We start from the raw sequence: 25954 nt of genomic DNA, 5'->3' as shown, positions 1-25954 counted from the left end.
TGTCCTCCTGGGGGAGCGGGCAGGGGGAGGAACGCACGGAAGGAGGGACTGTGGGGCCCCAGAGGGGTCACAGAGGGAGGCAGGAAGGCCCGAGCCAAAGCACTAGAAAATCCCAAGAGGAGAGGCCACGGCGGCAGAGACGGAGGCCGAGGAGCCTGGCTGTCTGGCCCAGCGTCGGAGCGGCCCAGCCTGCAGGAGGGGCTGCACCTCCAGGGCCCCAGCAAGGCTCAGGGCCTGGGAGGATGCAGTGATAACCATGTTCAAGGCCACGGGAGGCAGAGGCAAGAAGGAACCTGATCCCAGCCCGGCTCCATCGCTGACCGGCTGGGCGACCCTTGGCCTGACCCTGCCCTCTCTGGGCCTCAGCGTCTATCTAGGAAATGCAGCAGCGGAGCGTGGGGCAGCCTATAAGGGCCCTGCCAGCCGTGACACATGGAGCCCTCAGCGGGGCTGCCGATACGAGGAGAGGAGCTGTGCACCGGCGGCAGCGGGGGCTTCTCAAGGCCCCAGGGCCGATTCCCCAAAGGCCCCGTAGAAGCAGCCTGAGCTCAGGTCCTCTGGGGTCTCGAGATGCTGCCCGTGCAGGTGCCCACGTGGTGCCCACGGGGCACGCCAATGACCTTAGGTGCCATGGCTGAACGGGCTTCAGTCCCTCCACTCTAGGGGAAGGCTCTGGTTCCTCAGTGTCTGCCGGCTCCAGGCAAGTCCCGGAGCTCCAGGCTTCCGGGGGCGGGACTTGCGAGGAGCTAATTGCCTTGACTTTTCTCCTTAACCTCCTCCTGCCCAGAGCTGACCCGGAAGCAGGAGCCCCCCGCCCGTGTACCTTCCCGCTTTGTCACCTGCTCACAGAAACTCGGGGACGCGGAGGCGGGGGTGGAGAGTCAACTCCCCAGGGACCCGGAGAGAAGCTAAAGATTCAGATTAGCCCTGGAGAAACCAGATCTGTGATCCCGGCCTTTGGGGAGACTCGGGTTCCCTGCCAGCTGGAAGGTAACAAACCCAGACGCACACGAGTCACCCCAGGTATGTCTCCAGCACGCAGCGGCCAGGATCGGAGCACCAGGGAGGGGAGGGCTGGGGCAGAGGAGCAGCGGCCCCCCACTCCTTGCGTGGCCCCAGAAATAAGGCAAGGGCAGCCCAGGCTAAGAGGGACTTGGCTCAAGGGGCCTGCGTGAGTGGAATCCAGGTTGGGGAGCAATCGGCTCAGACTCCAAGGCGGCCCGGTGGCGTCTGAGTCCCGGGAAGGAGATCTACCGAAAGCCACAGGTGCCTGAGGGAATGGAGGCGTGGGGGTGGGGAGAGGTCTGGAGGAGAGAGAGGAAGCAGCCTTGGAGAGCCGACAGCTGGGGCTGCCCGAGGGGCGAGCTGGCAGGAAGCTGGCCGCGGGGGTGTGCCTCCCTCAGGAGGGCAGCAGCCAGGCTGGGCAGAGAGAGCAGAGCAGAGCGCTGTTCTGATGGGGCCTGAAAGCTGAAAACACCAGCGTGGGACCCGAGGGGGTGGAGGTCCAGGAAGGAAGGAGCTCACAGGGGCTGCTGGAGGTGGAAGTGTTTCTCTGGCAACACAGAGGTGAGAAAAAGGGACTAAGGAGAACGGTTGTGTCCTGGAGACACAGGGACATGTTCTAACTGCACCAGATCTCTGCTGTCAAGGAGGAGCCCACTCCCACCTCCTGCAGCCACGGAGAAGACCCTTGACCAAATGGCAAAATGCCTTGGGTCCATTCTTATTAATAAGACCTGGAAAGTAGCATCCCAGGATTACACTGAAGGTCCCTTTCACAAGGACGCAGGGCTGAGCAAGTAGAAAGGCAGGTGTTACCACGCCAACCTCCGAGGGGGACAGACCCGGGAGACTATAACGGGCAAGGTGTTGGGGAAGCCACGTCTGCAAGTCAGCACCTCGTCTGACGGTCTCAGGTGCCACCCGCCAATGAACTTGAACCACAGACAATTGTTTCTGGGAACTGAGGAGAACGGAAGTGTATGGCGGCGCGGGCAGGGGGTTGGTTGGGGGAGGTGAGGGCGAGTTGATGGACAGAGGGCCTGGTCTAGGTGTGGACACTGCGGCAGCCCTGTGCCCAGCAGACACCTTCCAGGCCACCTTCCCTGGGACCAGCAGCCCTTCTGCACTCCATGGCATGTGCAGCTCTCTCCTCTCAGAACACGTGCCATGAGCATTGGCGGGAGGCTTGCTTTCCCAACTGCTGGACCCCTCCCAACCGCATCCCCCAGGTCAGGGAGATCCCCAGACCCCTGAGGCCCAGGCTAACTTGGATGCAGAAAGTGAGACCTCTGGGGGGAAAGGCCAGAGGCAGCAATCCCTGGGCAGAGGCAGTAGGAAGAAGTTGGAGTGATGCTGCCGGGGCCCCCCGGGGATGTGTTCTACAGAGAGCAGCTGCAAATCAGAGGTCGAGCTTTGGAAAGGACCCAGGTCCAGGCTCGCTGGGCAGACCCTTCAGACCTTCCCACTCACAGCAACACCTTCCACGTGCAAGACGACCACCAACACAACCAGTCGGCTGTTGGCTGTGCTCCAGCACCATGGACAGAGATCTGGGAGCCAGGCCTCCCTGGGAGCTTTGGCGACTGGGTGGCTCCTCCACCCCTTTCTCCATCCTGCTCCACAGCAGACATCACAAATCGATTACAGAGCTCCTTCCCTCTGAGCCAGGAGCTCCTGGTCTCCCAACAGCCATCCCAATCTATCCAACTACAACTGGCACGACTCTGGGAGCTGATTCTCCACGTGTGCTGACGGCTAACCCACATGCGGTTTTCAGTGCAAAGGCTTTTCTCAGTCAGGGGCAGGTTGCCCACCCAGGCTTTTTCCTGTCCTCAATCAGAGGAAACTGAGGCACCCTGGAAGCAGCTGGCAGGATGGTATCCTCATGCGGCGGGCAAGGACGCCCCCCACCAGGCTTCCTCCCCTTGCTGGCATCTGACATCACACCGGGTCGGCCCCGAAGCTGGCCTCAGCGCCACACGCCGACATCCCTAGGAAAGCTGGCCAGGGTGCCAGGGCCTGGGACCGCCGCACGCAGGAGCCCCACCCCACTCAGCTCCCTCCGCAGACCCTTCCCCAGCACCGGAGACGGAAGAAGAATCCAGTCCCAGCCACCTACCTGAAGGAGCCAGTAGCACCTCCGGTGGAAGGTGGGGATGATGGAGGAATGGACATAGCAGCCGTACAAGCACTAGGGAGAGAGGAAAAACGAGAATTCAGTTGGAAAGAGGGAAGGAAGGGAGGAAGACGGCGCAACAGAGAAGGGGCAAGAGAGGGCCGCGGACGCTGCCACCACCCCAGGGAGACTGAGGCGTGGGCGCCTCCGCATCCGGCTCCAGGACCAAGGCTAAGGTCTGGGGCACACCTAGGAAGCACAGCTGGGGAACACCAGTGGGCAAACATGGATGGACAGCTGGGGTGCTCGCCCTTGTGAGGGCCATGGCGGCACGTGGGAACCCGGAAAAGCCAGGGGCCACAGGAATGCACATATGTATACATTTTGCCTATCATTTGAGGGGCTGGGGTTTACCCTGACGTTCATGCATAGAGCCTGGGTTAAGACCCCTTGGTGTATGGGGAGGGACGGAATTCATTCAAGCACACACACACTCCAGACCTTTCCCAGCCAAGGAGGGCCGTCCCTGGCAGTACTGTCTGGTAGGAGCTCCAAGGCTGGGGGGCCAGGGAGGGGCAGCACTGCCTAGGACTGGCTTCCAGAGTTTGGGACCCTTTGTGCACACCCCGACTTGCTGGTTTTTATTTACAGTTTTCTAGTCACATTTGTGTTTGTTCCAATTATAAACCTGCATCTTTTACAGATGGATTTGGTTTTAGAAACCAGCTAGAGTCAGATTGGAGAAGAAGGTGGGTGAGGATTTAAGTTCAGGAACAGCATGTAGAGGGGACGTGAGGAGGGACAGCTCTCACGCAGCTTGTCACTTAGATCCAGGAGGGTGGAGCTGACCGCTGGGACAAGTCAGGGGAGCACACCGTGCGCTGGGCACCATGGGGGCTTGCCTGCCAGCAGGGGTGAGAAAAAGGGACTAAGGAGAACGGTTGTGTCCTTCCTGAAACTGAATGCTCAGAGTCTGAGTGGGAGGAAATTTGGCCTTTTCTTCTTCTTCTTTTTTTTTTTTTGGCGGTACGTGGGCCTCTCACTGCTGTGGCCTCTCCCGTTGCGGAGCACAGGCTCCGGACGCGCAGGCTCAGCGGCCATGGCTCACGGGCCCAGCCGCTCCGCGGCATGTGGGATCTTCCCAGACCGGGGCACAAACCTGTGTCCCCTGTATCGGCAGGCAGACCCTCAACCACTGCGCCACCAGGGAAGCCCTTGGCCTTTTCTTTTTGAGCCTCCAATTCCAAACTAGAATGAGCTCCTTCTGTTTTCCTTGGAGTTCCCCTAGCTTCCCAAAGCACACGTTCCAGAAGGGGTGGGGCAGAAAGAGAAGGCAGGACCACAGAGCCTCAGAGGATGAAGGATGCGCAAGGTCTTCCCTTCCCCTTTCACTATAGTCCCCCAACACAGACACCAGTTCTGCAGAGAGAAATGGCCGGCAGCTCTGCATTTGCAGTTTTCATCAGATATTTTTCACACTCCCAAAAAGACCAAGTGCAATTTGGTTTGACTAGGAGTCCATTTGAGCCTTGCCTGTCTGATTAACAGAGTTGAAAGAGAAATCATTTTGGACTATGGGATTCTGGCTGCAAGAAAATCAGATTTCCAATATGTTAGAACTTTTACAGATTGCTGTCAGCTGGGACTTAAGCCCTGTACAGACCAAACAAACAAAGCGGAAATTAATTTAAACGACTCCCTTGCAATTCTTGCCCACGAAATGTATTTATTATTAAGAAGGCAATATTCTTTCCTGACTTTTCTGGTTTTCAATAAACTGTGTGTTTCTTTCTTTTAAAAAAACAAAAAAACAACTGATAGCTCATTCCTTCTTGCCAAAGGAGGCTCGTGTTTGGACATTTTCTGTGAGCGTTTGGTTGCAACGGATGAGCAACCCACCTGCAACTTCCATCAGCCCTTTTCCTTTGTAATTGGGGTGTTCTCGTGGGCAGTTGCGTTGCTTTCACTCATGCAGTGAGCCCGATGGAGGGAGACAAACTGTTGAGAGAGGAATTCTCTCCGTCTCTTTGAAGTCAAAGGCTTCCCATCTGCTCTTCCTCACTGTTCGTCCCTCTCGAGAGTTTGCCGTGAATGCCCTGCTTCACCTGTCTCTTTCCCTTTCTACTGCTTTTTCTTGAACTTGAAAAGAACACGGTTGATTTGCAGCACCAACTCCCCCTTCATTCAGTGCGTATCTATCTGTGTTGGGCTGCGGCAACCTTGAACCTCGTACTAAGGAGTCACTGAGACTTTACTGAACACCCACTGCGTGTCCCTCCTGTGAGAGCCCAGGAAGAAAGCACAGCCCGTTCTCCCCCAAGACACCCCAGCAGCCCCCTCTCAGGCACCCTCCCCACCCCAGAACCATCCAATAAACAGAATGATGTTAAAAAGAAAAATTGCTGTTTCTACATCAAGGCTCATGCATTTTAATCAGAGGAACCCTCGGGGCCTCACTCAGAACTTAGTCTATTTTTAGATATTTACTGTAAACACCCTGGCGATCCGATGTCTCTGGTCTCCACAGATGAGAGCCACAATCTTAGGAAGGTGGGAGAGAGGTACCCCTGATGAGGGTGAGCCAGGTCAAATGGCATCAAGGGAGGAAGCTCCCCAGGGAACCCCAAGGGCTCAAGAAGCCCGAGGGCCACTGGACCCTGGCCCAGCGCGCTGGTCACCCCGTGGCTCACTTGTCCATCTCTATTCCCTGGACGGGGGCTCCTGGCAGGCAGGACCTTTGAATGAAGGGGGCCCACAGTTCCCCCACCCAGTACCCTCAGGACACTGGTCCCTACAGCCTGGTACAGAGAATGATCCGGAGACAGCACATGTTTAGTTTCTGCTTGTGGAACTCTGAAGGCTCAAGTCTTTCTAAAAGACTAGAAAATCATCCTGAAAAATGGTTCCACGTTTAGTGCTGAAATGGTTGAGCTTCAGTTTCAGGGAAAACTGACAGGTGTTGGGTAGCTGGGTTCCCTTGTCTGGAAGGAGGCTTCTGGTGCCCAGTCTTGGTGAGCTAGAGTCAGCAAGGGAGGATTTCTGAGCGAGGGATCCTTCTTGAAGTGGGAGACCTGCTGTTCACCGGGTGGAGGGCCCCTGTCCTGTCCGGCTGCAAAACAGGCACCGTCCTTTTTCTGTCCTCTGGGTTGCTGTGAGGGTCGAGAGGTGATGCCTGTGCTGGGCTGCCCAGGACAGCAGGTGAGAGAGGGTTCAGAGGACGCTACGGGGGCTTTCAGGGGAGCACGGTTGAAAGGGAAGAGTGAAAGAGAGTATTTCCAGCTTCAGGAAATGCACGTGGGGACAGGAGGTGAGACACCTGAGGTGAGACACGGGCTGGGCTTGAGGACCTGTAAGGACATTGGGATGGACTGGAGTGTCCACTACACGGGGGCGTGGAGAGAGGCAAGTTCTGGAGAGACAAAGCGGGTCAGGTCACAAAAGGCCACAGGGACTGACGTTGGCTTCACCCTGGGGCGGCTGGGAACAAAGGAACATCTGCGTTCCGAAGCTCACTGTGGCAGCCGTGTGGCCAGGGACCAGGGTCGGGGAGGGCGGGGGCACCAGGTCCAGTCCTGAGTCCAGGAGGCATGCTGGGACCAGAGGCGGCAGCAGCAGAGAAATGGAAACATTGGCAGGGGTAAGGATGACGCCCAGCTTCTGGCTGTGCAGACAGGTACACAGTGGTCCCACTCACAGGAAACCCTGGGGGTGCAGCAGGCTGGCCGGGAGGGGCTGATTTCAGATTTCTGAGGAGCTCATAAGGTCCCCAAGGGGAGGCGCACAGAAAGCAGTAAGTTTCTGAGCTCTGGTGCTGGATCTGGGCTGGCAACAGTGATCTCCACGTCCTCCGCACAGGGACGGCTTTGGAGTCACATGGAGAGACCCAGAGTGGGGTCCATCCGCTCAGGCTGGTTTCTGCAGCACAGAGACATGCCTGCTGGCTCAGGTGGACAGAGCAGGTGAGGCCTGAACTTGCAGGTGCTCCAAGCAGCAGGCACATGGTGTGCTGGGCTGCCTCACCGTGTGCCCACGTACCTCACAGCCCCAAACCACCCATGGCCCCGTCCTGCTCCCAGGCTCTCTGGCCAGTTCCCATCGTCACCACTGCCCTCACACTGGACCACGTCTGCCCATTTCCAGTCCTCACGACAGTGTCATCACCAAGCCAATCGGGGATTCATTGCACACTCTCTCACGACGCAGCGAAGCAAATCCATTCCCTTTAACCACTAATCAAGAAAGCAATCAACGTCATCTGTCGTCATCTGTGTTGTACAACAAACTCCTGGTGCTTTTGGATCAGGCTCTGGGGGTCCCTTGGGGGGTCCCTGGGTTGAGCTTTGCATTTGGGGGCCGTGATATGCTGGGAGGGAGAGTCACATCCTGCGGCTGGCAGATGCAGCTGCGTGTGCGTGTGTGTAAGCGGGTGGGTGCACACGCGTGTGGAGGTGTGTACGGGAAAGCACACCCTGGGCCCCTTGTTTATGTGTATCACATAAAACAAAGAAAGAAAAAGAGAAAGCAACCAGCTGTTTATAGGAAACTCAGGAGAACGTCACCCTGTAGCTGAAAGCAACGTTCAAATTCGTTCTATTGGGAAATGAAGGTCTGACATCTTCCCTTTAAGGTGACAGTGGAGCAAGGAAGAGTTTTTTTCTTAAATACTCAAAATCGCTTGTATGAGTCTGTGGGGATTTTTTGTCTTAAATAAAGAGGAAAGATAAAATTACAGGGGAAACCAATAGCAAACAAGAGCTCCCTGCAGTTCAAAACATATGCTTCAGAAAGGGACGTTTCTGAAGAAAGCATCCGCCTCAAACCCCCTCAGAGGGATTTTTCCCCAACAGACTCAGCTGCTGGGGGTCCCCTGGGGACCAGGAGGTCCATTAGGGCTTGATACCCGATGGTCTTGGTGGGCCGAGAAGGGAGCATCTCAGGTGGTGAGCGCAGCTTTACTGGTGGGGGGCTGGGACTGGACGGTGGGTCCCCTTTAGCTCCAGCTCTCCATGGCTCTGAGAGCTGAAGCTGCTTCTCCATCTCTGTCTCTCTGTCTCTCTCTGGCATGAGCTCAGCCCTCCCGTTGTCCCCTCCACTCTTGGCTTCTGCTCTAGGAAATGGCTGACTTGCTGTCCCCACTTCCAGGCTTTCGCTCATAATGTCCCACTCCCCAGGGCGGGTTTCGTCCTCTCCTGTGCAAACCCTACGCTGCCCGAGTCCGTCTCAGACTCTCCCTCCTCCAGGGAGCCTCTCCTGAGCTGGCCAGTGGGAGGAGCCCCTGGAAATGACCCATCTGGGATCAGGGGGCCTTGGGGTATCATAGACACCATCTCTGTCACCATTAGCTCACCTATCGCAGGGGCTGGCAGACTTTCTGCAAAGGGCTGGATGGTAGCTGTTCTCGGCCTTGTGAGTTAGATGGTCTCTGCTGTAGGTGCTCAACTCTGCCTTGTGGGGCAAAAGCAGCTTAGACGACAGGTAATGAATGTGTCCCCAAACTTTACTTATGGACATTGTAAATTGAACTTTGCATAATTTTCACCTGTCATGAATATCATTCTTCTTTTGATTTTTTTTCCCCAACCATTAAAAAAAATGTGAAGACCATTCTTAGCTCACGGGCCACACAAAAATAGGTGATGGGTTGGCTCCAGCCCGTGGGCCATAGGTGGCTAACCCTGACCCTTCAGATCGGGAGGAACGTGAATTGTATGGTCCTTTGTAAAATTCCCTGTGGTGGTTTCCATGTAGCAGGGGTTCAATGAACTTTGGTTGATTTCCACACGACGTGAATATCGACGCCTGGCGAGGAGGGAGCAGCAAAGGCCCAAGTGCATAGAAAATAATAGACTGTACCTTTAATAAATACACTTAAGAGTGAGTATTGAACACTGTTATCTTTCCCCACCATCGTCTACAGACAGCTCTCAGAGGACCTGGTTGTCTTTCGAACTAGACTCAGTTGTGGGTGTTTGTTTTCTGGCCTGAGTGTGACGTGTATCACCTCAGTGTGAGATGAGACCCTCGGGCACCGTGCTTGGCGTGGAGGACTTCCTGGCATGTAACAGGTGCTCAGTGAAGTCAAGGCTTCCTCTCCCTGTCAAGTGCCTTCACTTTATTAACCAAGCAGAATTCAGTGAGATAAAGGGCAGCTGAAAGAGGATTGGAGATGTGAAGCTGCTTTACATCCCCATGGCCTTGATAAAGCCTATGAAATTTCTTCTCTGGGGAAGACCTTTTCATTCTGTTTCAGGGGCCCCCTCCCACAGGAGACAGGGAACCCCCAAAGCCAAGGCTTGCTGTCTCCCTCCTTCTCTGGGGAAACACGAGCCCAGCATCTTCCTCGGTGGACCAGGGGGAACGCACATCCCTAGCCCCACATGACAGCCCTCTCTAGAGGAGGGTGTGGCTACCAGGAGTCACGTGAGGCTGTTCAAATTCCAATTCTGATTCCTATGACGTAGAAGGAAATAAAACAGAAACTCCAGTTCCTCGGTTGCACTAGGCTCGTTTCAAGGGCTCACCTACCACACGGAAGGAGCGGCTATCATGTTGGACGGCTCAGAAAAAACCATCGTTCACGGAAGTTTCTATCAGACACTGAGGCCCCGGAGAACGACAGTGGGGCCCGGTTCAGGCATGTTCAGCTGGGCCTCTTGGAAGCTGAGACCCCAGGGCCCAAGATTTGGGGAAGCGAGGGTTTGGGGGAAGAAGTGGAGGTTGGGACTACGGGGTGGCAGCTCCACTTTGGGGAGCTGGAATGTTTGGAGGTCGGTACCTGCTTGAATCGGTCCGGGAGTGTATCCCCGAGCCCCTGTGCTCAGAAAACCTCGCTCCCCGGCTCCGCCCCGCCCCATCTCCCCACCAGAACCTCCTCGGATGCAGGGATAATACCTGCTTCCCCGAGGTTAGAGTGAGTGTAGCAGGGGTCAATGGTTGGTGCCGGGGCCAACGTGTGTGCTGACGGCTGAGAGGACGCCAAGGGTCTGATGCCCTGTCAGGTCAGGCTGGAGAGGGGAAGAGGGAGAGCTCTGCAGAAGGACGGGATGAGGGCAGTGTTCAAACGCAATGAGGCAGGACCTCTGCAAGACTGCTTCACGGGTGGGGGCGTCTGCCATGGCGGGGACTTGGGTGCGAGGAGGTGAGGGAGGCAGGCGCCGTCTTGGACTGCCACGGGTGCGGGGGGTTTTGGTGAAGGGGCAGGGGGGTGGCAGCTTAGGCTGGTCCAGGGATCTGCCTGGTCCCCACAGTGGGAAGCGGTCGCCATCTCTCTTGTCAGTGTGGTCAGCTGCCAGCTGGGGAGCTGGTCAGTCACAAATCCCCTCTGGGTCTCAGTCTCCCCAGACATGAAGCAAAGAGACTGGACCAGGCAGGCCTCTACGGTCGCTTCAGCTGCGACGCCGATGCTAGAATGCTTGCAGCGAATCTCGTCCCTAACCCTCCTTGTGAGGGTCCCTCTGCTACTTCCTCTGCCGATGTCCTGCACCAGCCCCCCAGCAGCCAGGCCACCGGCCAGGGGACCCAAGACTTGGGTTAGACTCGTGGCGGCGGCCCGCACTCTCCCCCAGGGGCCTCGCCTCTCTCCCCCCGGATCGGTGACTGTCTGCACAAGGCAATCAGAGTGAAAATCGATTTTTAAGGTGCCTGGTTGATCTCACACACTTGAATCTAATGCACACGCGACAAAGATGAATAGATTTTAAGATGTGTCATGGCATAAAGGTGACAGAAGAGAAAGAGATAATAGGAGGGAAGGCAACATCCACCAAGATGACGATTTAATCCTGCTCTGCAGCGACGAAGGGGCAGGAGCTGTTTACTCAATATTCCAGGCAGGGCAGGTGAAGATTCCAGTGCTGGGGCCAGATGGGGGGACAGCCACACTCTCCCAGAAAGGGCACCCCGGGGTGGGCTGGGCCTTGGCTTCCGTGTAAGAGGAGGGCGTGTCAACCACATTTCCCTACTGTCTGCTCTGTGCCTGGCTTGAGCCCTTGCCTGCAGGACCCCCAGTCTGGTGGTAGAGAGAGAGCCAAGCAAACGAACAAAACCAGATCAAAGCAGCCCCGAGGCTAAGTGCAAGGTGCCCCGGGAGAGGGTGTGATGGAGCCCCCAGAAAGGGAAGAACCCCCCTTTTCATGCTGAAGATCGCCAAAGTCACCTAAGAGGAAGTGGCATTTGTGGTGGGTCCAAAAGGGTGAGCTGGAGTTGGCCACGCGGACAAGACCAGGCCAGGTGGACTCGAAAGGGGTCTTGTGCAGAGGAAGCAACCTGGGCAAGGGCGTCAGCTCCTTCCCAGTTTTGCCAGCGTTCCTGTCCAAATCCTCCGTGCGGGACAACACAGACGCTTCTATCAAATCCCCGATCAGACACGTTGACAAGTGGCGGCAGATGCCTTTGCATTGGAAGCAAAGGTGCTTGATTTTCATGGCTTTTCCTTCCCACCAGCCTGGACCCTGCATGTTAAAGCAGGTTTCCTGGGAAGACGATGGGAACTCAAGGAACAAGTACAGGAGCATGGCTAGAACTCAGATCTGATCCCACAGGTTTCCCTGCCTCCCTCCCAACCCCCGGCCCCCTCTCTGTCTCCATCTCTCATTTCTGTATGTCTTCCTTGTGTTTCTTCCCTCCCACTACCGTTGGGCTGTCTCTATGTGGCAGGCAGCTAGAGTCCCATCATTTCAGCTGCGACCCAAGAAGCAACAAAGCCTCTCTCTTCCAGATTTGGGGTGACAACACCAGGGAGGGACCCTCACCTATCTGGGCTGTGATCCCAGCCCTGGGACTCTCAGTGGGGCAGGAAGGCACCCGAGTGGGCAGAGCTGCAGGGCTCCCAGGCTGGGGTAAAACACCGTTCCTTGCTGCCAAACTTTGGACATGCCCTGTAGAAGCAGGAGCTCTCCAAAGGGCAGGGGAAAGTAAAAACCCTGCAGCACCTTCCAGATCTCCCCAAACTGGTGGCAGCTGCTGCAAGGGGGCAGAAGTAGGTCCAAGCAGCTCTGCTTCCCAGACACCTGAAAGCCGGAGCAGATCCTGGAAGGTACTGAGAAGATCTCACGCAGGGACAAGGTTGTGGGTGGGGCGGCGACACGGAGCTCCTCCTGCCTTTTGTCTGCATTCGTCCTGCTCAGAGCATCCCCTGAAGGCCAAGGCCGAACAGGCCAGTAGTCTGTCCAAAGTCACGTGGTAGGAAGAGGCAGAGGAGGACTCAAGCCCACCCTCGCCTGGCTCAGAGCCCTCGTCCCTCTGCCCCGGCATGCCCCCCGGATGGCATCACTCAGGCATCCACGCCAATGGCTGAGGGTCAGGCCTTCTGCAGGGCCTGCCCCCATCAAAGACAAAGGGATGGATTCCTGGGCTGCTCCCAGGACTGTCCTTGCTGGAGGATTTTGTTCGTATTAATCTAAGATTAGACCAAATGATTCAATTCACACGCTGCCTGCAAAAGCACTGGGCCTCAGAACTTGTTAAATAGTGAATTGCTTTAAAATTAGTTTGAGCTAAATGGATTGCAGTCTGAATCGGCCTTCGGGGTTGGGTGACAGGAGAGATCTGGAATATTAGATCAGCATTGACCCGGCCTCCTTCAACGGCATCTCCCAGAGCCTGAACCCCTGTCTGCAGATGTGGGAGCGGGGGTTCAGAGATGTCCACACCTTGCCCAAGGTCACAGGGATGTGTCCTCAGAGCTGGAGGGATTGGGGCGGCAAACTTCCACCCCTCCCAGATGGGCAACGTGCCGGGGACAGAGCCAGGAGACCAGGGCAGTGCCTGGCAGGCCCGGGACACGTGTGACCCCACCCCGTTGTCCTTCAGGAAGCACCCGTGGGTCCCTAGTCTCTGGAGACAGGCGAGACCCCTCCCCCAGGCACCTGCATTGGTGGGAGCTCAGAGGAGGGGCACCTAGGGGTAGGGGATGGCGCCTTGGGCAAGCAGAAAGGGCCACGGAGACCCTCTAGGTAAGGGCTCTGTAGGGGGGAGGACAGGGGGGCTGTGGCCCCAGGGAAGGATGGAAGCACCCCAATGGGGGTGCAGTGGTTTAGGGTCCACCACCTCGTTTCTTCCTGGCCCCTGGTTTGGGTGGGGAGCGGTGAGAAACACAGGGGGGTGGTTCTTGGAGAGAGGCACTCAGTTCTCACACTGGAGCCTCCCCCAATAACTCCACGGAAAGTTCTAGACCATCTGTATAGCACAGGCCCTTTCAGTAGCTATAAAGGAACGTGAGGAAGAAATGAGGGGCAGAGGTGAGGGTCAAGGGGACAGTGTGAGCTCTGGGAAGCCCCTCACTGCCAGCCTTTTCTAGGGACCGGGGAGGTGACAGTCCGGCGCCCCCCGCACACCCACCTACCTCTGCTCACCTGGGCCCCCTCCCCACGGGGGCGTCTGGGCATCTGCAGGAGGGACGCATGTGAATAGAGCCGCTGCAGCCTAACCAGGACACAGGAGTGAGGGGCGGGCGCGATAGGAGTTAACTGGATTTTTAAATAAAAATCATGTTTAAGGATATAAATAAAACCCCCTGGAGCTTCAGCTTTCTTGTTTTGGGGGTTCCAGGATTAATAAACTAGTGGGCATGAAATGGAATAATAGCTAAACATTGATAATAAGGTAAATCTAGGGTTAGGGAGGGAGCTGAGGCCAGTCACGGATCTCCAGCCGCAGATCGGAGCAGGAGGGAGGGGCAGCGGTTTAACCCTCCGTGGTGTCTCCCAGCAGCTGTTCCCATCGGTTCGGCTCCGTGACCCGGGAAGGAGCCTCTGCTGGGGTCCAGTACAGGTACGTGGCCGCCCTCACCTGTCCACTTTCCCGCCCCCTGGGGACCCTCAGCCGGGTCTATGTGGTCTCCTCTCCCTCTCTCCCCACCACTTGCCAAACTGCTCTGGGGAACCCGCCGCCCGGGGCATTTCAGTGTCTCAGAAATCCCTCTGGGCACCTGGTTCCCAGGGGCCCCCACTAGGGTGTTCATTCACCCTCTCTCCTCATGCGGCGCAGCAGGCAGCTCAGCTCAGCATCAGCCGTCCTGCCAGCAGCAGGAGGAACTCCTCTCTCTCTCCCTCTTTCTCCCTCTCTCTCCCTCTCTCTCCCTCTCTCTCTCTCCCCCTCTCTCCCTCTCTCCCTCTCTCCCTCTCTCCCTCTCTCCCTCTCTCCCTCTCTCCCTCTCTCCCTCTCTCCCTCTCTCCCTCTCTCTCTCCCTCTCTCTCCCTCTCTCCCTCTCTCCTTCTCTCCCTCTCTCTCCCTCCCTCTCTCCCTCTCTCCCTCTCCCCCCCCCCAAGTTCTGATTCGGTTACCTCCCCGCTCTGAGGTTCCTGTCCTTTAACCTGTTTCAATGTGTCTAGGCTGTTTATATCCCAAATACTTCCTAAGAGTACTGGATGTAAATAATAAATAAAGTGAAATTTCCTTTCTCTCATCAAAGTGCATTTGCTGAGACCTGTTTCCTGGAACCCTGCCAAGTGGCTGGACCTGATCTTGAAAGTGGTTTATACTGACTGTGGCCCCCCTCCTCTGCTCTGTCCCGCCCCCCTCTCCCTCCCACCTTCTTTCCACGAACGAACGGTTTCAGAGCCCCTGCATTTTTCGCTGGGCCCCCCTGCACCGAGGACTCTGATGAGAAAAATGAACTCCCACAAGTATCTCTTGGTCTGGCTGGTGTTCCCTTTGCCAATCGGCCTGTTTAGGCTGACACAGGGTAACGGGACTTGCACATTTCAGCCTAAGTGGTTACTAATTGGCCAGGGGACATTGAGCCTCTGAGGGGGCCATGGGCTGTGTCCTTGGTGCTAGGAGCTTTCAGTGTACATTCCCAGGTAGCTGGCCTTACCTTCTCGTCCTCTGTGCCTCGGTCCCCTGTTTCCAGAAGGGCGGACACCCCAAAGCCCCCAGAGGCCATTCTGGATGGTACAGAGGGCAAGAGCTGCCCGGGACGCAGCTGGCCCTCTGACAGCCGCCCTGCTCAGCACACGTGGGGCTGGCATTCCTGGCTGTAATTATTGCTTCGCTCCAGAACCTGCTAGAACCCAGCTCCCAGCACTGCCCCATCCAGGCACCCATGACACCATCCAGGTACCCAGGGTCCCCTTCAACACACACAGCGGCTTGCAGCCAGGGAGCCCAGGCGAGGAATTCTTGCGTAAAGCAGGCGATGGGGTTGTGTTTATTAAGAAGCTGGAGGGAAACTCCAGGACGGAGTCTGTGGCTATGTTAATGCAAGGCTGGGCTCCATGCCAAGACAGTAAGTGGAATCGAATTCCTGAAACCAGCTTTAATCAGCAGATTTTTAAGGTTAGAATTACTCTCTCCTCTCAAAGCCTTGCCAAGGTTAATTCGGGCCTGAGCATGCAGAATTAATGGGCTGGACACAGGGAATCGGCCTTTTCCCAATTTTTTCTCAAGTTCACAAAACATCCCCACAAAAGAGAGAGGGCAGTGGGGCAGAGCCCACCTGTGAAAGGAGCTCCCCGCATCAGAAATTCGATCCAGGGGCCGAGTCAGAAACACACACAAATGGGATCACGCCAATGGCCAGTTCCGGCCAAAGAGAGATGCCAGGATGGGCAGGGAGTCCAGTTCTCAGGAAGCTGAGTGAACTACCAAGCGGGGTGAGCTCAGCCGCGCCCTGACCCCTAGAAACAAACGTGCTGAAGACATCTGCGCTCTCGGTGTCTCCCGGTGCCCGAGCACAAGCCGTGCTCCCCGCCCTGGTGGCATTTAGCAGCCTATGAACCGTGGCCATGTCACTGAGTCTCCCTGAGCCTCAGTTCCTGATCTGATCCCCCTCCTTCTTGGGCGGAGGACCCTGGTGCCTGGAGGCGGGGCTTGGGTGCTGGATCCAGATCTGGGTGTGACTCCTGCACACCTGGAGATATAGCACAATGACTCCAGGAGGGAGGTGGGATGGACTTGGTGACTTTGAATCTCAACATCCTGGTTCATACAAGGCAGATGGACATTGACCCCAATCCCGCAGGCTTGTTGGACTAAATGAGGATTACATGACAACGTGTTTGCAGCAACCGGCACAGAGGAGGTCTTCAACAAACAGAGGCTCCCCCAGTTTCCCCAGATACGCCCTCCTTCTGCGATCTCAGGATGCTATTCCACAAGGATGCCATCTCACCTGCGCCCATCCCTGGGATCACAGCGGTTTCCCCTCAGCCGCCCCGACCCTGCTGAAGCTGTGTGTGTGTGTGTGGAGGGGGTCACCCGCATCCTTTCTCTCCAGCTTCCTCAAGTATCCAGGGCTCGTTTTAAAATAAGCAGCAGCGGCTGAGCTGCCTAGAACTGGCCAAAATGGAAATGGAAGAGGGAGGGGGCAAGAGTCAGGAGCTCCCGGGGACCTGGAGCTGGAAGCCCTCCCCCGCACTGGATGCGCGCAGGGACCCTCCTGTTGTGCAGAAAGTGGATCGTCCTGGATTCTGTCCAGGCTTCCCTTGACATTCCCAGCTTTCCTCCAGACCGGCCAGACTGACTTTTATGGAACAAACCGCACACCAGGACACCTTTCCTGGCACCGGCCTGGCCTTGTGGGCCGGGCTGCAGGGAGGGGCTGAGGCCTGTAGGAGCAGAGACCCCTCAGCAGCCCCAGGGGAGATGAGGCTCCTGCCCGCCTCTCCTTAGCTCTTGCAGGGTGGGGGGCTTCTACCCACCACAGCCAATGCCTCTCTTCTGCCTGGAAGCCTGCTCTGCGGGCATCGCCTTCTACTCTGGAGAGAGGAGGGAAGGTGGGTGGGTCCCGACTGCTGGTCAGAGCACTGCCCGCCCGTCAGGGACCACCAGAGTGGAGGAAGCAGTGCAGGGCCAGCGGACCCGCGGGCACACCTCGGAAATGGCCCCCACAGAAGCCTCGTCGCCCATCACCCCACCCCAAAGCCTGCCAGCTCCCTCCTGCCAGCCCCTCTGCTCTACCTGTGCTACCCTCTTCACCTGGCTGGCTCCACGGCTCCACGGCCCCCTGGCCTCCCCGCTCAACAGCAAGGATGGTGTTTCACAGACGAGCATCTGATCCCATCCCTTCTCTACCGTAAATCCTGGAGGCGGCCACCCCGCCCCAGGATAAAGTGCCAACTCCCTGCCCACCTGCTTCGGTCTGGGTCCCACTTACTCCGTCTTGTTCCTCAGAGCACAGCGCCCCCCGCCAGCACATCCACTCCTTGAAGGGCGAGAGTCCTGCGTTTCCTCGGAGCCTGGCGCTGTGGGTGGCTTGGAAGTCTATTCAAACATCCCACTTGAACCTCGTAGAGGAATTATTTCCTGGTCCTCAAAAAGCTAAACATAGAAATACCATACGACCCAGCAATTCCGCTCGCAGATATGTACCCGAAGAATTGAAAAAGGTACTCCCACACTCCTGTCCCTAGCAACACTCTTCACGGGAGGTGGAAACAGGCCCCCCGGGGACGCACAGACAAGCACAACGCAGCACAGCCACACCAAGGAATGTGGTTTAGCCGTAAAAGGGACGGATGCGCGGATACACATTACAACTCTGATGAATCTAGAAAACAGTCCTCTAAGAAACCAGGCCCCGAAGGTCACAGACTGTATGATTTCCTGTATGGGAAATATATAGATGAGGTAAATCTATGGAGTCAGAAAGCAGGTGGGGGTTTACCGGGGGCTGGGTGGGGGGGGAACAGGGAGTGGGACTGCTGGCCGGCAGGGGGTTTCCTCTGGGGGCAATGAAGACATCTTGGAACTAGACAGAAGCTGCCCAATATGATGGATATACGAGGCACCTCAGAATTTTACACTTAAAAATGGTTCATTCTATGTTCTGGGAGCTTCACCTCAATTAAAAAAAAAAAAAACCAAGACAGTGGCCCAGGCACAGACGTGGGATAGGGACCCCACTGTACCCAGTCCCCTGGGGCAGCTGCCTCAGCTCCGGGACCTCGGAGGATGGAGGAGAGAGCGGCCCACCCATGAGGCCACCTGTCCAGCCGACACACGCTAGCCGAGCACCTACTGCGTGCCGGGCCCTGTTCAAGGTGCTGGGGACCCCTTGGGGCTCCAGACAGGGCTGACCCAGCCTCTGGGGCTCACGTCCCGGCATGGGGGCTGGTCTGCCCTTCCTGCCTGGTTCCCTGCCTAGCACCTGCTGTCTAGATCTCAGCCCTGGAGCCGGAGTTGCCCTGCCTGTCTGCATCCTTCTCCATCCATTTCTGAGAGGCTCATCTTCTCAATGATGCGGTCCCCTCCCCCTGGGTGTAGACTTGACCTTCCATTTCCCCCCTGTTGGTCCCCCCTCCCCCCGTATCTGCAGAGGCCTGGCACAGAGGAGGTACTTGGAACGGCCTGTTGTCAGAACCCAGCTGGGAAGAAACCAGGATTGCCAGGGGACGGGCTGTGGGATGTTGGTTGGGGGGTAAGGGGGCTGGCAGGGACGCCCGCTGCTGGAGCTCCACCCGAACTCAGCCGTCTACACCAGGCCTTGCTAGGAGCCTGCACAGACAAGGAAGGAAGGAAGGCATGGAGGCTTTCTGCCCCTTTGAAAGGCTTCTCAAGGAGGTTTGGTCTCATGTTCCTCTACGCCTCCCAATCCTGGCACCGAATGTTCTAGAAAAGCTGTTTGGGCTAAGGACCAAAGGAGGAAATATCCCTCAGGAGAGGTGGAGCCTGAGCTTCCAAGTGGTGTCGGCAACCCCCAGGCAGAGTCCAGACCCCCCCGGGCAGTGCTGCCGCGGGGAGGGGGGCCAGCTGGTGCTGGGGTCGGGAGGGGGGCTGGTGGAAAAGAGGCCCATGCGGGTGGAGCCCAGGGGCTGAGCTGTTCTGGGCCATCTAGGTAGCCACAGCCGCCCCACACACTGTGGTCTGGAGCTCTGGAAATCCACCTTCCAAAACCCAGCCCTGTAGGTTCTGAGAGGTGCAACCTGCAGGTGAGAACATCACGTAAATGGCTCTCCCCTGGAGTGGGGCAGGGGGAGGACAGGGGCCGGGGCAGGGGGGGCTCTCACCCCCTGCCCTGCATTTGACCTGCCTCGTGTTGGATCTTCGGGTTCTAGGGAGAGAGAATGCAATGTTTTAAAGTGTGTAATGACATGCTGCATGTGGTAAAATTTCCTGGATGTATAAAATGGGAAAGAAACAGGTTTTCTGTCGCCTGAAACTATTGGGCAGCGTTAAAATACGACTCTTCAGAATCCAATATTCTGCTAACCTGCACGGGGCGGTATTGAATCGGGCAGGTAGAGTCGGGGAGTGGTGGGGCTCATAGCCCCGGGCACCTGCGGCTAATTCAATGGCTCCAGTTCTGCATCTGGGCTGATTACAAGGCCCGTGGGCTGCAGTGGCTCCTCCCCTCTCCCCTCCACGCTCCTCCACACCAAAGGGGGTGCCGAGGCCTCAAGGGTCCTGTTTCCCCACTTGCGGCTGCTGCTAATGGAAATCTCTTGTGTGACGTCACGCCTTCTGCGTTCTGCATTCAGCTCGGCCACTGGGCTCATCTCCCTGGGCTTTTGTGTCTCTGGCCACTGTTACCTGAGCAAGTGACACTGCACGCTGCCTGCTAGGCACACATCGCCCCTCTGTGCTCACAACGGTCCTTCAAGGAGGGAATTAGAATCCCACAGGGAGGATGGCCCAAGCCTCAGAGACACCAGGACTTGTCCAAGTTTAACAGGGATTCGGACCCAGGGCTTGTTGGGCAGCCTCAAAGCTGGTGCCTGTGGCCCCCCAGTGGGCCGCATCCCTGCTGGACCAGATGCTGGGACTTCAACCTTAGCCCGTCTCTCCAAACAGGACCCCTGGCCTTAAAGGTAACATGACGGCAAGGCCAGAACTGAGACCCCTTCTCCGTCTTATCCCTCAGCTACCTCTCCATTTCAAAGGATCGCGTCAGAGGCCTTTCACAGCCGGGAGCTGCTTTGAGAGGGGATCCCAGCATTTTCTCAGGCCTGTTTTCTAAGAGAAGAAAGTGAGGCCCCGCAGTGAAGGGACAGTGCTGGGCGGTGGCCTGGCCTGTTCTAGGCGCACGCTGGCTGCGTCTCTGCTCAGCGCGGGGACCGGTATGCCTCTCCCGATGCTCGCACACTGTTTCTGTCCTCCCCGATGGGAAGCAGGGGCCTCGGGTGGGGAACATGCCAGTGGGCCCCACCCCCCACCAGCTTGGGTGCAGTTTCAGGTTAAGAAACCCTGGCTCCACCCTGACGAGGGATCCAGGCCTGCAACCATCATTTCATCAGCCCCATGGCTTGTCCAGAGACCTGCCCCCACATCCCTGGGGTGAGCCTCTTCACAGTTTTCCTTAAAAACAGGCAAACCAGCCATCTTCCCGGGCCAGCAGCGCCTTCCAGCAGCTGCCCTGAGCCTCTGGCCCAGTTCCCCCACTGCCGCCCACCCGCTGGTCCCAGACAGGCCGTGCTGCGATCAACAGTCGCAACAGGTTACTGTTCGTCTGGGGAAACATTTTGCTTCTCTGCCTTAGAGTCATTTTCCATCCACGGGTGCACACTAGCCCGGACGGCAGAGCAAGCAGGACAGGTGAAGGCCTGCAAAGGGGCCCCGTCCCCACTCTGGAGCAGAGCGCACCGCCTCTGCAGGGGACCTCAGCCGGGTGCCCACCCCCTCAGAGGTCAGGCTCTCTCCCAGCACGTGGGCCTTCCTCCAGGACGTGGAGGCTCGAGAACACTCCAGATCCACTGAAGCGTCGGATCTTACACCTTCCTGCCTGCCAGCGTAAGGAGCTGGAGCTAGAGCGCTTAGAGCGGGAGTCCTGTATCAGGATTCTGCACGGGGAGCCCCTGCCCCCAGCTCCATGCCTGCTGCTGGTAAAGGAAGCCCGTCAATCCTCGTGGCCTCCTCCTTGCCCCGAATTTGCCTGGGGAGGTGGGGGGTGGGGGAGGCCTAGGCATGGGCATCCAGACTTTCTACTCTGCAAACACCCAGGGCTTGTGTGAGGGGGGAGGGAGAAGAGGGTGGCATAGGAGGGGGTCTGCTCACCCGCTGGGAGAGCCCCCTGCCCTGTACCCGGGACGCTGGAAAACCAGCCGCTGCCCACGGAGAGCTGTTTCTGCCCCGCTTTGGTAGACCAGATGCCCGTTCAAGGAACGGCGGGGCTATGGGTACAGTTTGGGGAAGACCTGGAGAAACACCTCCCACCACAGCCCCCAGAAGGGACCTGAAGGGTTTCCAGCCCAGCCACTGGTCTAACAGAAGGGTCCTTTCACAGCACCTCCCGCGGTGGCACAAGCTGGGATCTCACAGCTGGAAGGCGGCCCCTTCCGAGGGGTTTCTTCGGAGCCTGCCGAAGCGCCCCCTAGAGGAGAACCCTATCAACGCGGGCTCAGCTCCCCCAACCACTAACCCTACAAGGCGCGTGACCTTGGAGGTCACTTCATCTCTCCGAGGCTCATGCACTCCATCAGCCAACATGTGGTCCCCCAGGCCCCTCACTGGGGGGAGCCTAGAGCCTCTGTCCTGCTCTCCCAGCCTCCTCCCCGCGAGCAGGATTCCCCACGCCCGTGGGAACCGAGCCCCACACAGATGCTCACCCTTTCGGAGCCTCTGTCAGGCCATGCAGCTTTTGTGATCAAATATTGTTATATTTACCTAAAGGTCTGTTAGGAAGCAATTTTTGAGACGATGAATATTTCATGCCATATTTAAATATTTAATAGGAACTTTTTCGAACCTGACTTAATAATCCCTGTCACAGGGAGAGGAAAATGCAGGTTGTCTTTCAACATTTTCGCTTCCTCTAGTGCTCTCTGTGTTTGCTGGTATCTTTTTTTTTTTTTTTCATGGCAGAGTTTTAATTATACTCAATATTCTGGGGAGAAATTCTTTTCTCATTAAAACTTAACTCTTGCCGACAGCAAGGTGAGTGGGTGGGCGGAAGACGCAACGAGTCGGAAAAGTGTCTGAAGCTGAGAGGATTGCTGGGATCAGCTACTCACTAGCCCGACGCCTTCATTTTCCAGATGACGAAAGTATGGCCTCCAGTGACCATAGCCTCGGCCCAGGTAGGGCCAGGCTTGCCCAGATGGGAGCCCAAGTCTTTGGACCCCCCGATGCCAGGAGCCCCGTGACACCATCTTGACTCCTGAATATTTGCTCAGATCATGGCCCAGGGGGGGCAGACGTCAGGTCACACCTCCTACCTCGGTCCCTCCACTCCTGGCCATTGTAGTAGCAGCAGCAATTTGAGATTCTGATCACTTAGGAGGTGACTTTGATGGCTTAGACCTTCTTGGAAGAGCTGAAAAACTCAAACCAAGTGCCAGATTCTTCTAACGTGAGGGTAGACGGGACTGAAGGTTGGCCCCCTGCTGAAGCCAAGTCCTTGCCGGGTCCCGAGTGCCCCCACTGTCTCTCTGGCGCCCCCTGGCGTCAGGCAGCCTGGGCCTCACAGTCCGGAGGGCAACTAAATCCTTCCACCGTGCAGGGTCTTGGGTCAACGCCCTGACTCCAGGTGGGGCCTCTCCCAGGTCCAGGGTCACCTTGGGCAGTTTGCTCTGTCTGTGCAGCCACACCCTGCGGGCCACCCTGGCCCAGCCTTCAGCTCCTCTGTGGGTGGCGGACATCACTCTGCTGCCCACCCCTTCAGACTCAGCTCCAATCACAACTCCCGTAGGTTTCCCCTGCACCAGCTCTGCCAGCATGTCACTTCTGCAATCTCTTCTCAGAGCAGCAGCCTTCCCTGCTTAGATCATTCCAGAAGACTCTAGCTCCCTCCTTCCCCTCCACTCCTCAGCCTTTTCTCTGGTCTCATTCATTGACACTTCCCTCCATGCCCCCATCTGTTAAGGTCACACCAAACTACTCCACATTCCGAGTGAATTCAGGCATACCCTTCAAAACCTGCTTAGACATTCTCTCCTCCTGGAAGGCATCCCTTCCCCCTCCCAGCTGATGCTTAGAAGTTATCACTCCTCCCTCTGTGCTACAGAGGTTGTCAGAACATGCTTTCATCAGGGCAGATTTTATTTAGCGTCAGGGGCTGTTTCTAGTCTGTTCCCCTACTAGACTGCAAATTTCATGAGGGGTAGATAAGGGTCACTCTCATTTCTGTATTCTCTGGGCCTGGCGTGGCTTCTGGCACACAGTAGGCGCTCATTTGTTGGTTGGACGAGTCTCTGGACGTGCCGCACGCTTCCAGCCCTCTATGTCTTTGCACTGCTCTTCTTTGGTTTTGGAGGGTTGGAGAAAGCCCTGTTTCTAGGCTCAGTGAACTTGTATTTGTCCTTCAGGGGGCCCTGCAAACACTCTTCCTCTGACCCAGCTCAGACTCCAAGGCTTTGCCAGGTGGTCCCTCCTCGGCACCCCCATGCCCCTCTACTCACTGGCCATCACAGCGGGGCTGAGACCTCACAGCACCTTAGGGGTCCTCCTCCCTGTCTCCTCCCTCCCTAGTGGGGAGCCCCCCTGACAGCAGAACTAGGCCTCCTTAGCTTACCTGCCCCAGCCCAGCGCGGTGCCAAGGGAAGAGAAAAGAACCCACACAGAATCCTGGGCTGGGCGAAGCGCACCGTGGAAAACAGGCTGCAGCCTGCCCTGCCCCCTCCCCTTCTCATTCCCTGAGCCAAGCTGGTGGGGGTCTGTCACATGCAGAAACCGCCCAGAGAGGGCCAGGCTGAGCCGCCAGACATCTGTGCCTCTTCCAGCGCCAGGTGCACAGGGCGTCCTCAAAAACTGCTTGAGAAGATCTTGGGTCCTGGGGCAACCTTTATCCCTGGCTGGGGTGCTTGGACATGGCCCCGAGGCCACACTCCAGAGGAAGGACATGACAGATGAAGAGCTGACACGTTTAAGATGGTAACTCTTTTAATAAGGGGCCTTTAATATTTTAGCAAAACAGTGGAAGAGACCAATTCAGCAAGGAGTGATAGTTTTAATCTCCCTGAGCACCAGTGGGTTTCCTCCAAGGGAGGGAATCTGGCTTCTCTCCACTCCACGTCGCCACCCCCTGGTCCCCTCCCCACCAGACTCTTGCGGTCTCTTTCTGGGGGCCTGAAGGAGGGCGGGCTCCAATGGCTCATTGATTGATCACGATGTGCGAGCCTCACCAGACCAAGAATGACGTTTCCTGGTCCTCGTGTCCAGGCAGAGGTGTGGGTGGGAGGCTGGGCCTCCTCCTTCTGGCCTGTGTAGCTGGGGCGCCTGCAGAGGCTGAACAGGACGTTGGGAGGTAAAAATAGACAGAAAAGGGGGCAGGGACTTGAGGGGCAGGGGCAGTTTGCGTGTTGCCCACCCTTCTGCCTAGAACCCCAATGCCCCTCTTTTCCCAACTCCCATGTCTCCTAAAAACCCAGCCCTGGCATCGGCCCATGCAGAACATCCCCTGACCTCTGCTCTGAGCCTCCGTCTACGTGGCCCTAACCTCAGCGCGTTGCAATGATATCTTGACTTGGTCAACTCCCCTGTCCCACTGGATGCTGCTGGAATGCAGGGGCAGGTTCCAGCATGTTAGCACAGCCATATGCCAAGTAGGAGCTCAGTCCTGACACCCGGAAGATGCGGACCTGGATGCCCAGGGCCGGGGGTCCTCCACCCTGCCTGCTGGATGCCCAGGGCCGGGGGTCCTCCACCCCGCCTGCTGGATGCCCAGGGCTGGGGGGCCTCTACCCTGCCTGCTCTCTTCTGGAACAGCCACAACTATTACCAAGATGCTTCTGAGCACCTTGACTCAGCATCCGTGAACTCAACAAGTATTTGCTAAGATTTGCCCTGTGCCAGGCCCTGCACAGGGTCTGAGGATGCACTGGGAACCAAAGCAGACCTGGCCCCCGTCTCCTGGGGCCTACCACCCACACGAGTGAGGAAACAGGTTTCAGGCAGAGCATCACACACATGTCAGGGGTGAGCTTCCTCTGCAACTGGGTTATGAACAAGAGGCTGCAGTGCTCTGCGGGGCTGTCGTGGTGGGGATAGGGGAGGGATTGGGGTGGAGGCTTTGACCTGGGTGGGGAAGCAGTACACTTAAGCTGGAAACTGAAGTTGTGTGGGAGCCAAGGAGGCCAGAAATCAGGGAGAGGGGTCCGGGGGGAGGAACCACGGGCAGGAAGAAGTGCTTGGAGACCAAGGACCGAACGGCCTTCACGTGTTCGGGTCGAGAAGGTCAGCAGAGAATGTGGTACCTGGGAAGGATGAGGCGGTGGGCCGCCCCGGGCTGGCAGGATGCTCCCTCCTGTGCCTCAGTGGAGACATCCCTCCCCATCCCTGAGCCACTCACAATCAAAGCTCCCACCTAGGCCGTGCTAACTGACAGAACACAGATCCTCAGCACAGCCAGAAGCCCAGAGGAACCTGGCTGCTGTCCACCTCCCAGACTCCCCTGGGGATGCCATCCTCCTGGCTTGCTGGGTGTTTTGGCCACGCTGGCCTCTGGACACCTCCCAATCCATGCCCTACTCCTTCTCATGTCAGGGCCTCATCTGTGCTTTTCTCTCCCTCTGGAACAGTCTTTCCACCTCCCCGCCCTGCCCACCTGCACCTCCTTACACCGAGTTAGCCCCAGGCTTTCCTTAGAGCTCAGACAAAATGTTCCTCCTTCCTGAAAGTCTCCCTGCCCCTGGAGGAAGCCAGGATCCTTGGTTACTGCCCCCAGACCCTGTCCTTCCCAGACCTCCCCAGCACCAGACCCAGTCATCAAGCAGGACTCATGTTCAATGTCTGTTCTCCACTAGTATGCCAGCTCCACGAGGGGTGGGGACCATGCTCACCCGATTCCGGGCAAATCTCTACATACTGGCGTGGCACGGGCATACAGTAGGTGCTCAATAAATATTTGTAGAATGGATAAAAAGTGCCTTCCAGACATCACCTCATCTAAGCTTAATGACGATCCAATGAGGGAGGTGGCACTAACATCCACATCTCGCCAGTGGGGGATGGAGGTGAGCATCT

At 57.1% G+C, this 25954-nt stretch overlaps 1 protein-coding gene across 1 annotated transcript in view; it reads right to left on the bottom strand.

The window, feature by feature from the left end:
* CAMTA1 (calmodulin binding transcription activator 1) overlaps positions 1-25954 on the bottom strand; it is an 890922-nt gene that overhangs the window by 252216 nt on the left and 612752 nt on the right. The window contains exon 8 of the mRNA XM_060013510.1: positions 3122-3193. Within this exon, the coding sequence (XP_059869493.1) occupies positions 3122-3193 (72 nt within the window). The remainder of the gene's footprint in view (positions 1-3121; positions 3194-25954) is intronic.

The sequence above is a fragment of the Delphinus delphis genome, chromosome 1 (genome assembly GCF_949987515.2).
Source record: "Delphinus delphis chromosome 1, mDelDel1.2, whole genome shotgun sequence".
Taxonomy (NCBI): Eukaryota; Metazoa; Chordata; class Mammalia; order Artiodactyla; family Delphinidae; genus Delphinus; species Delphinus delphis.
The sequence above is the reverse complement of the archived record's forward strand: the minus strand, read 5'-3'. Positions and strand labels throughout refer to the sequence as shown.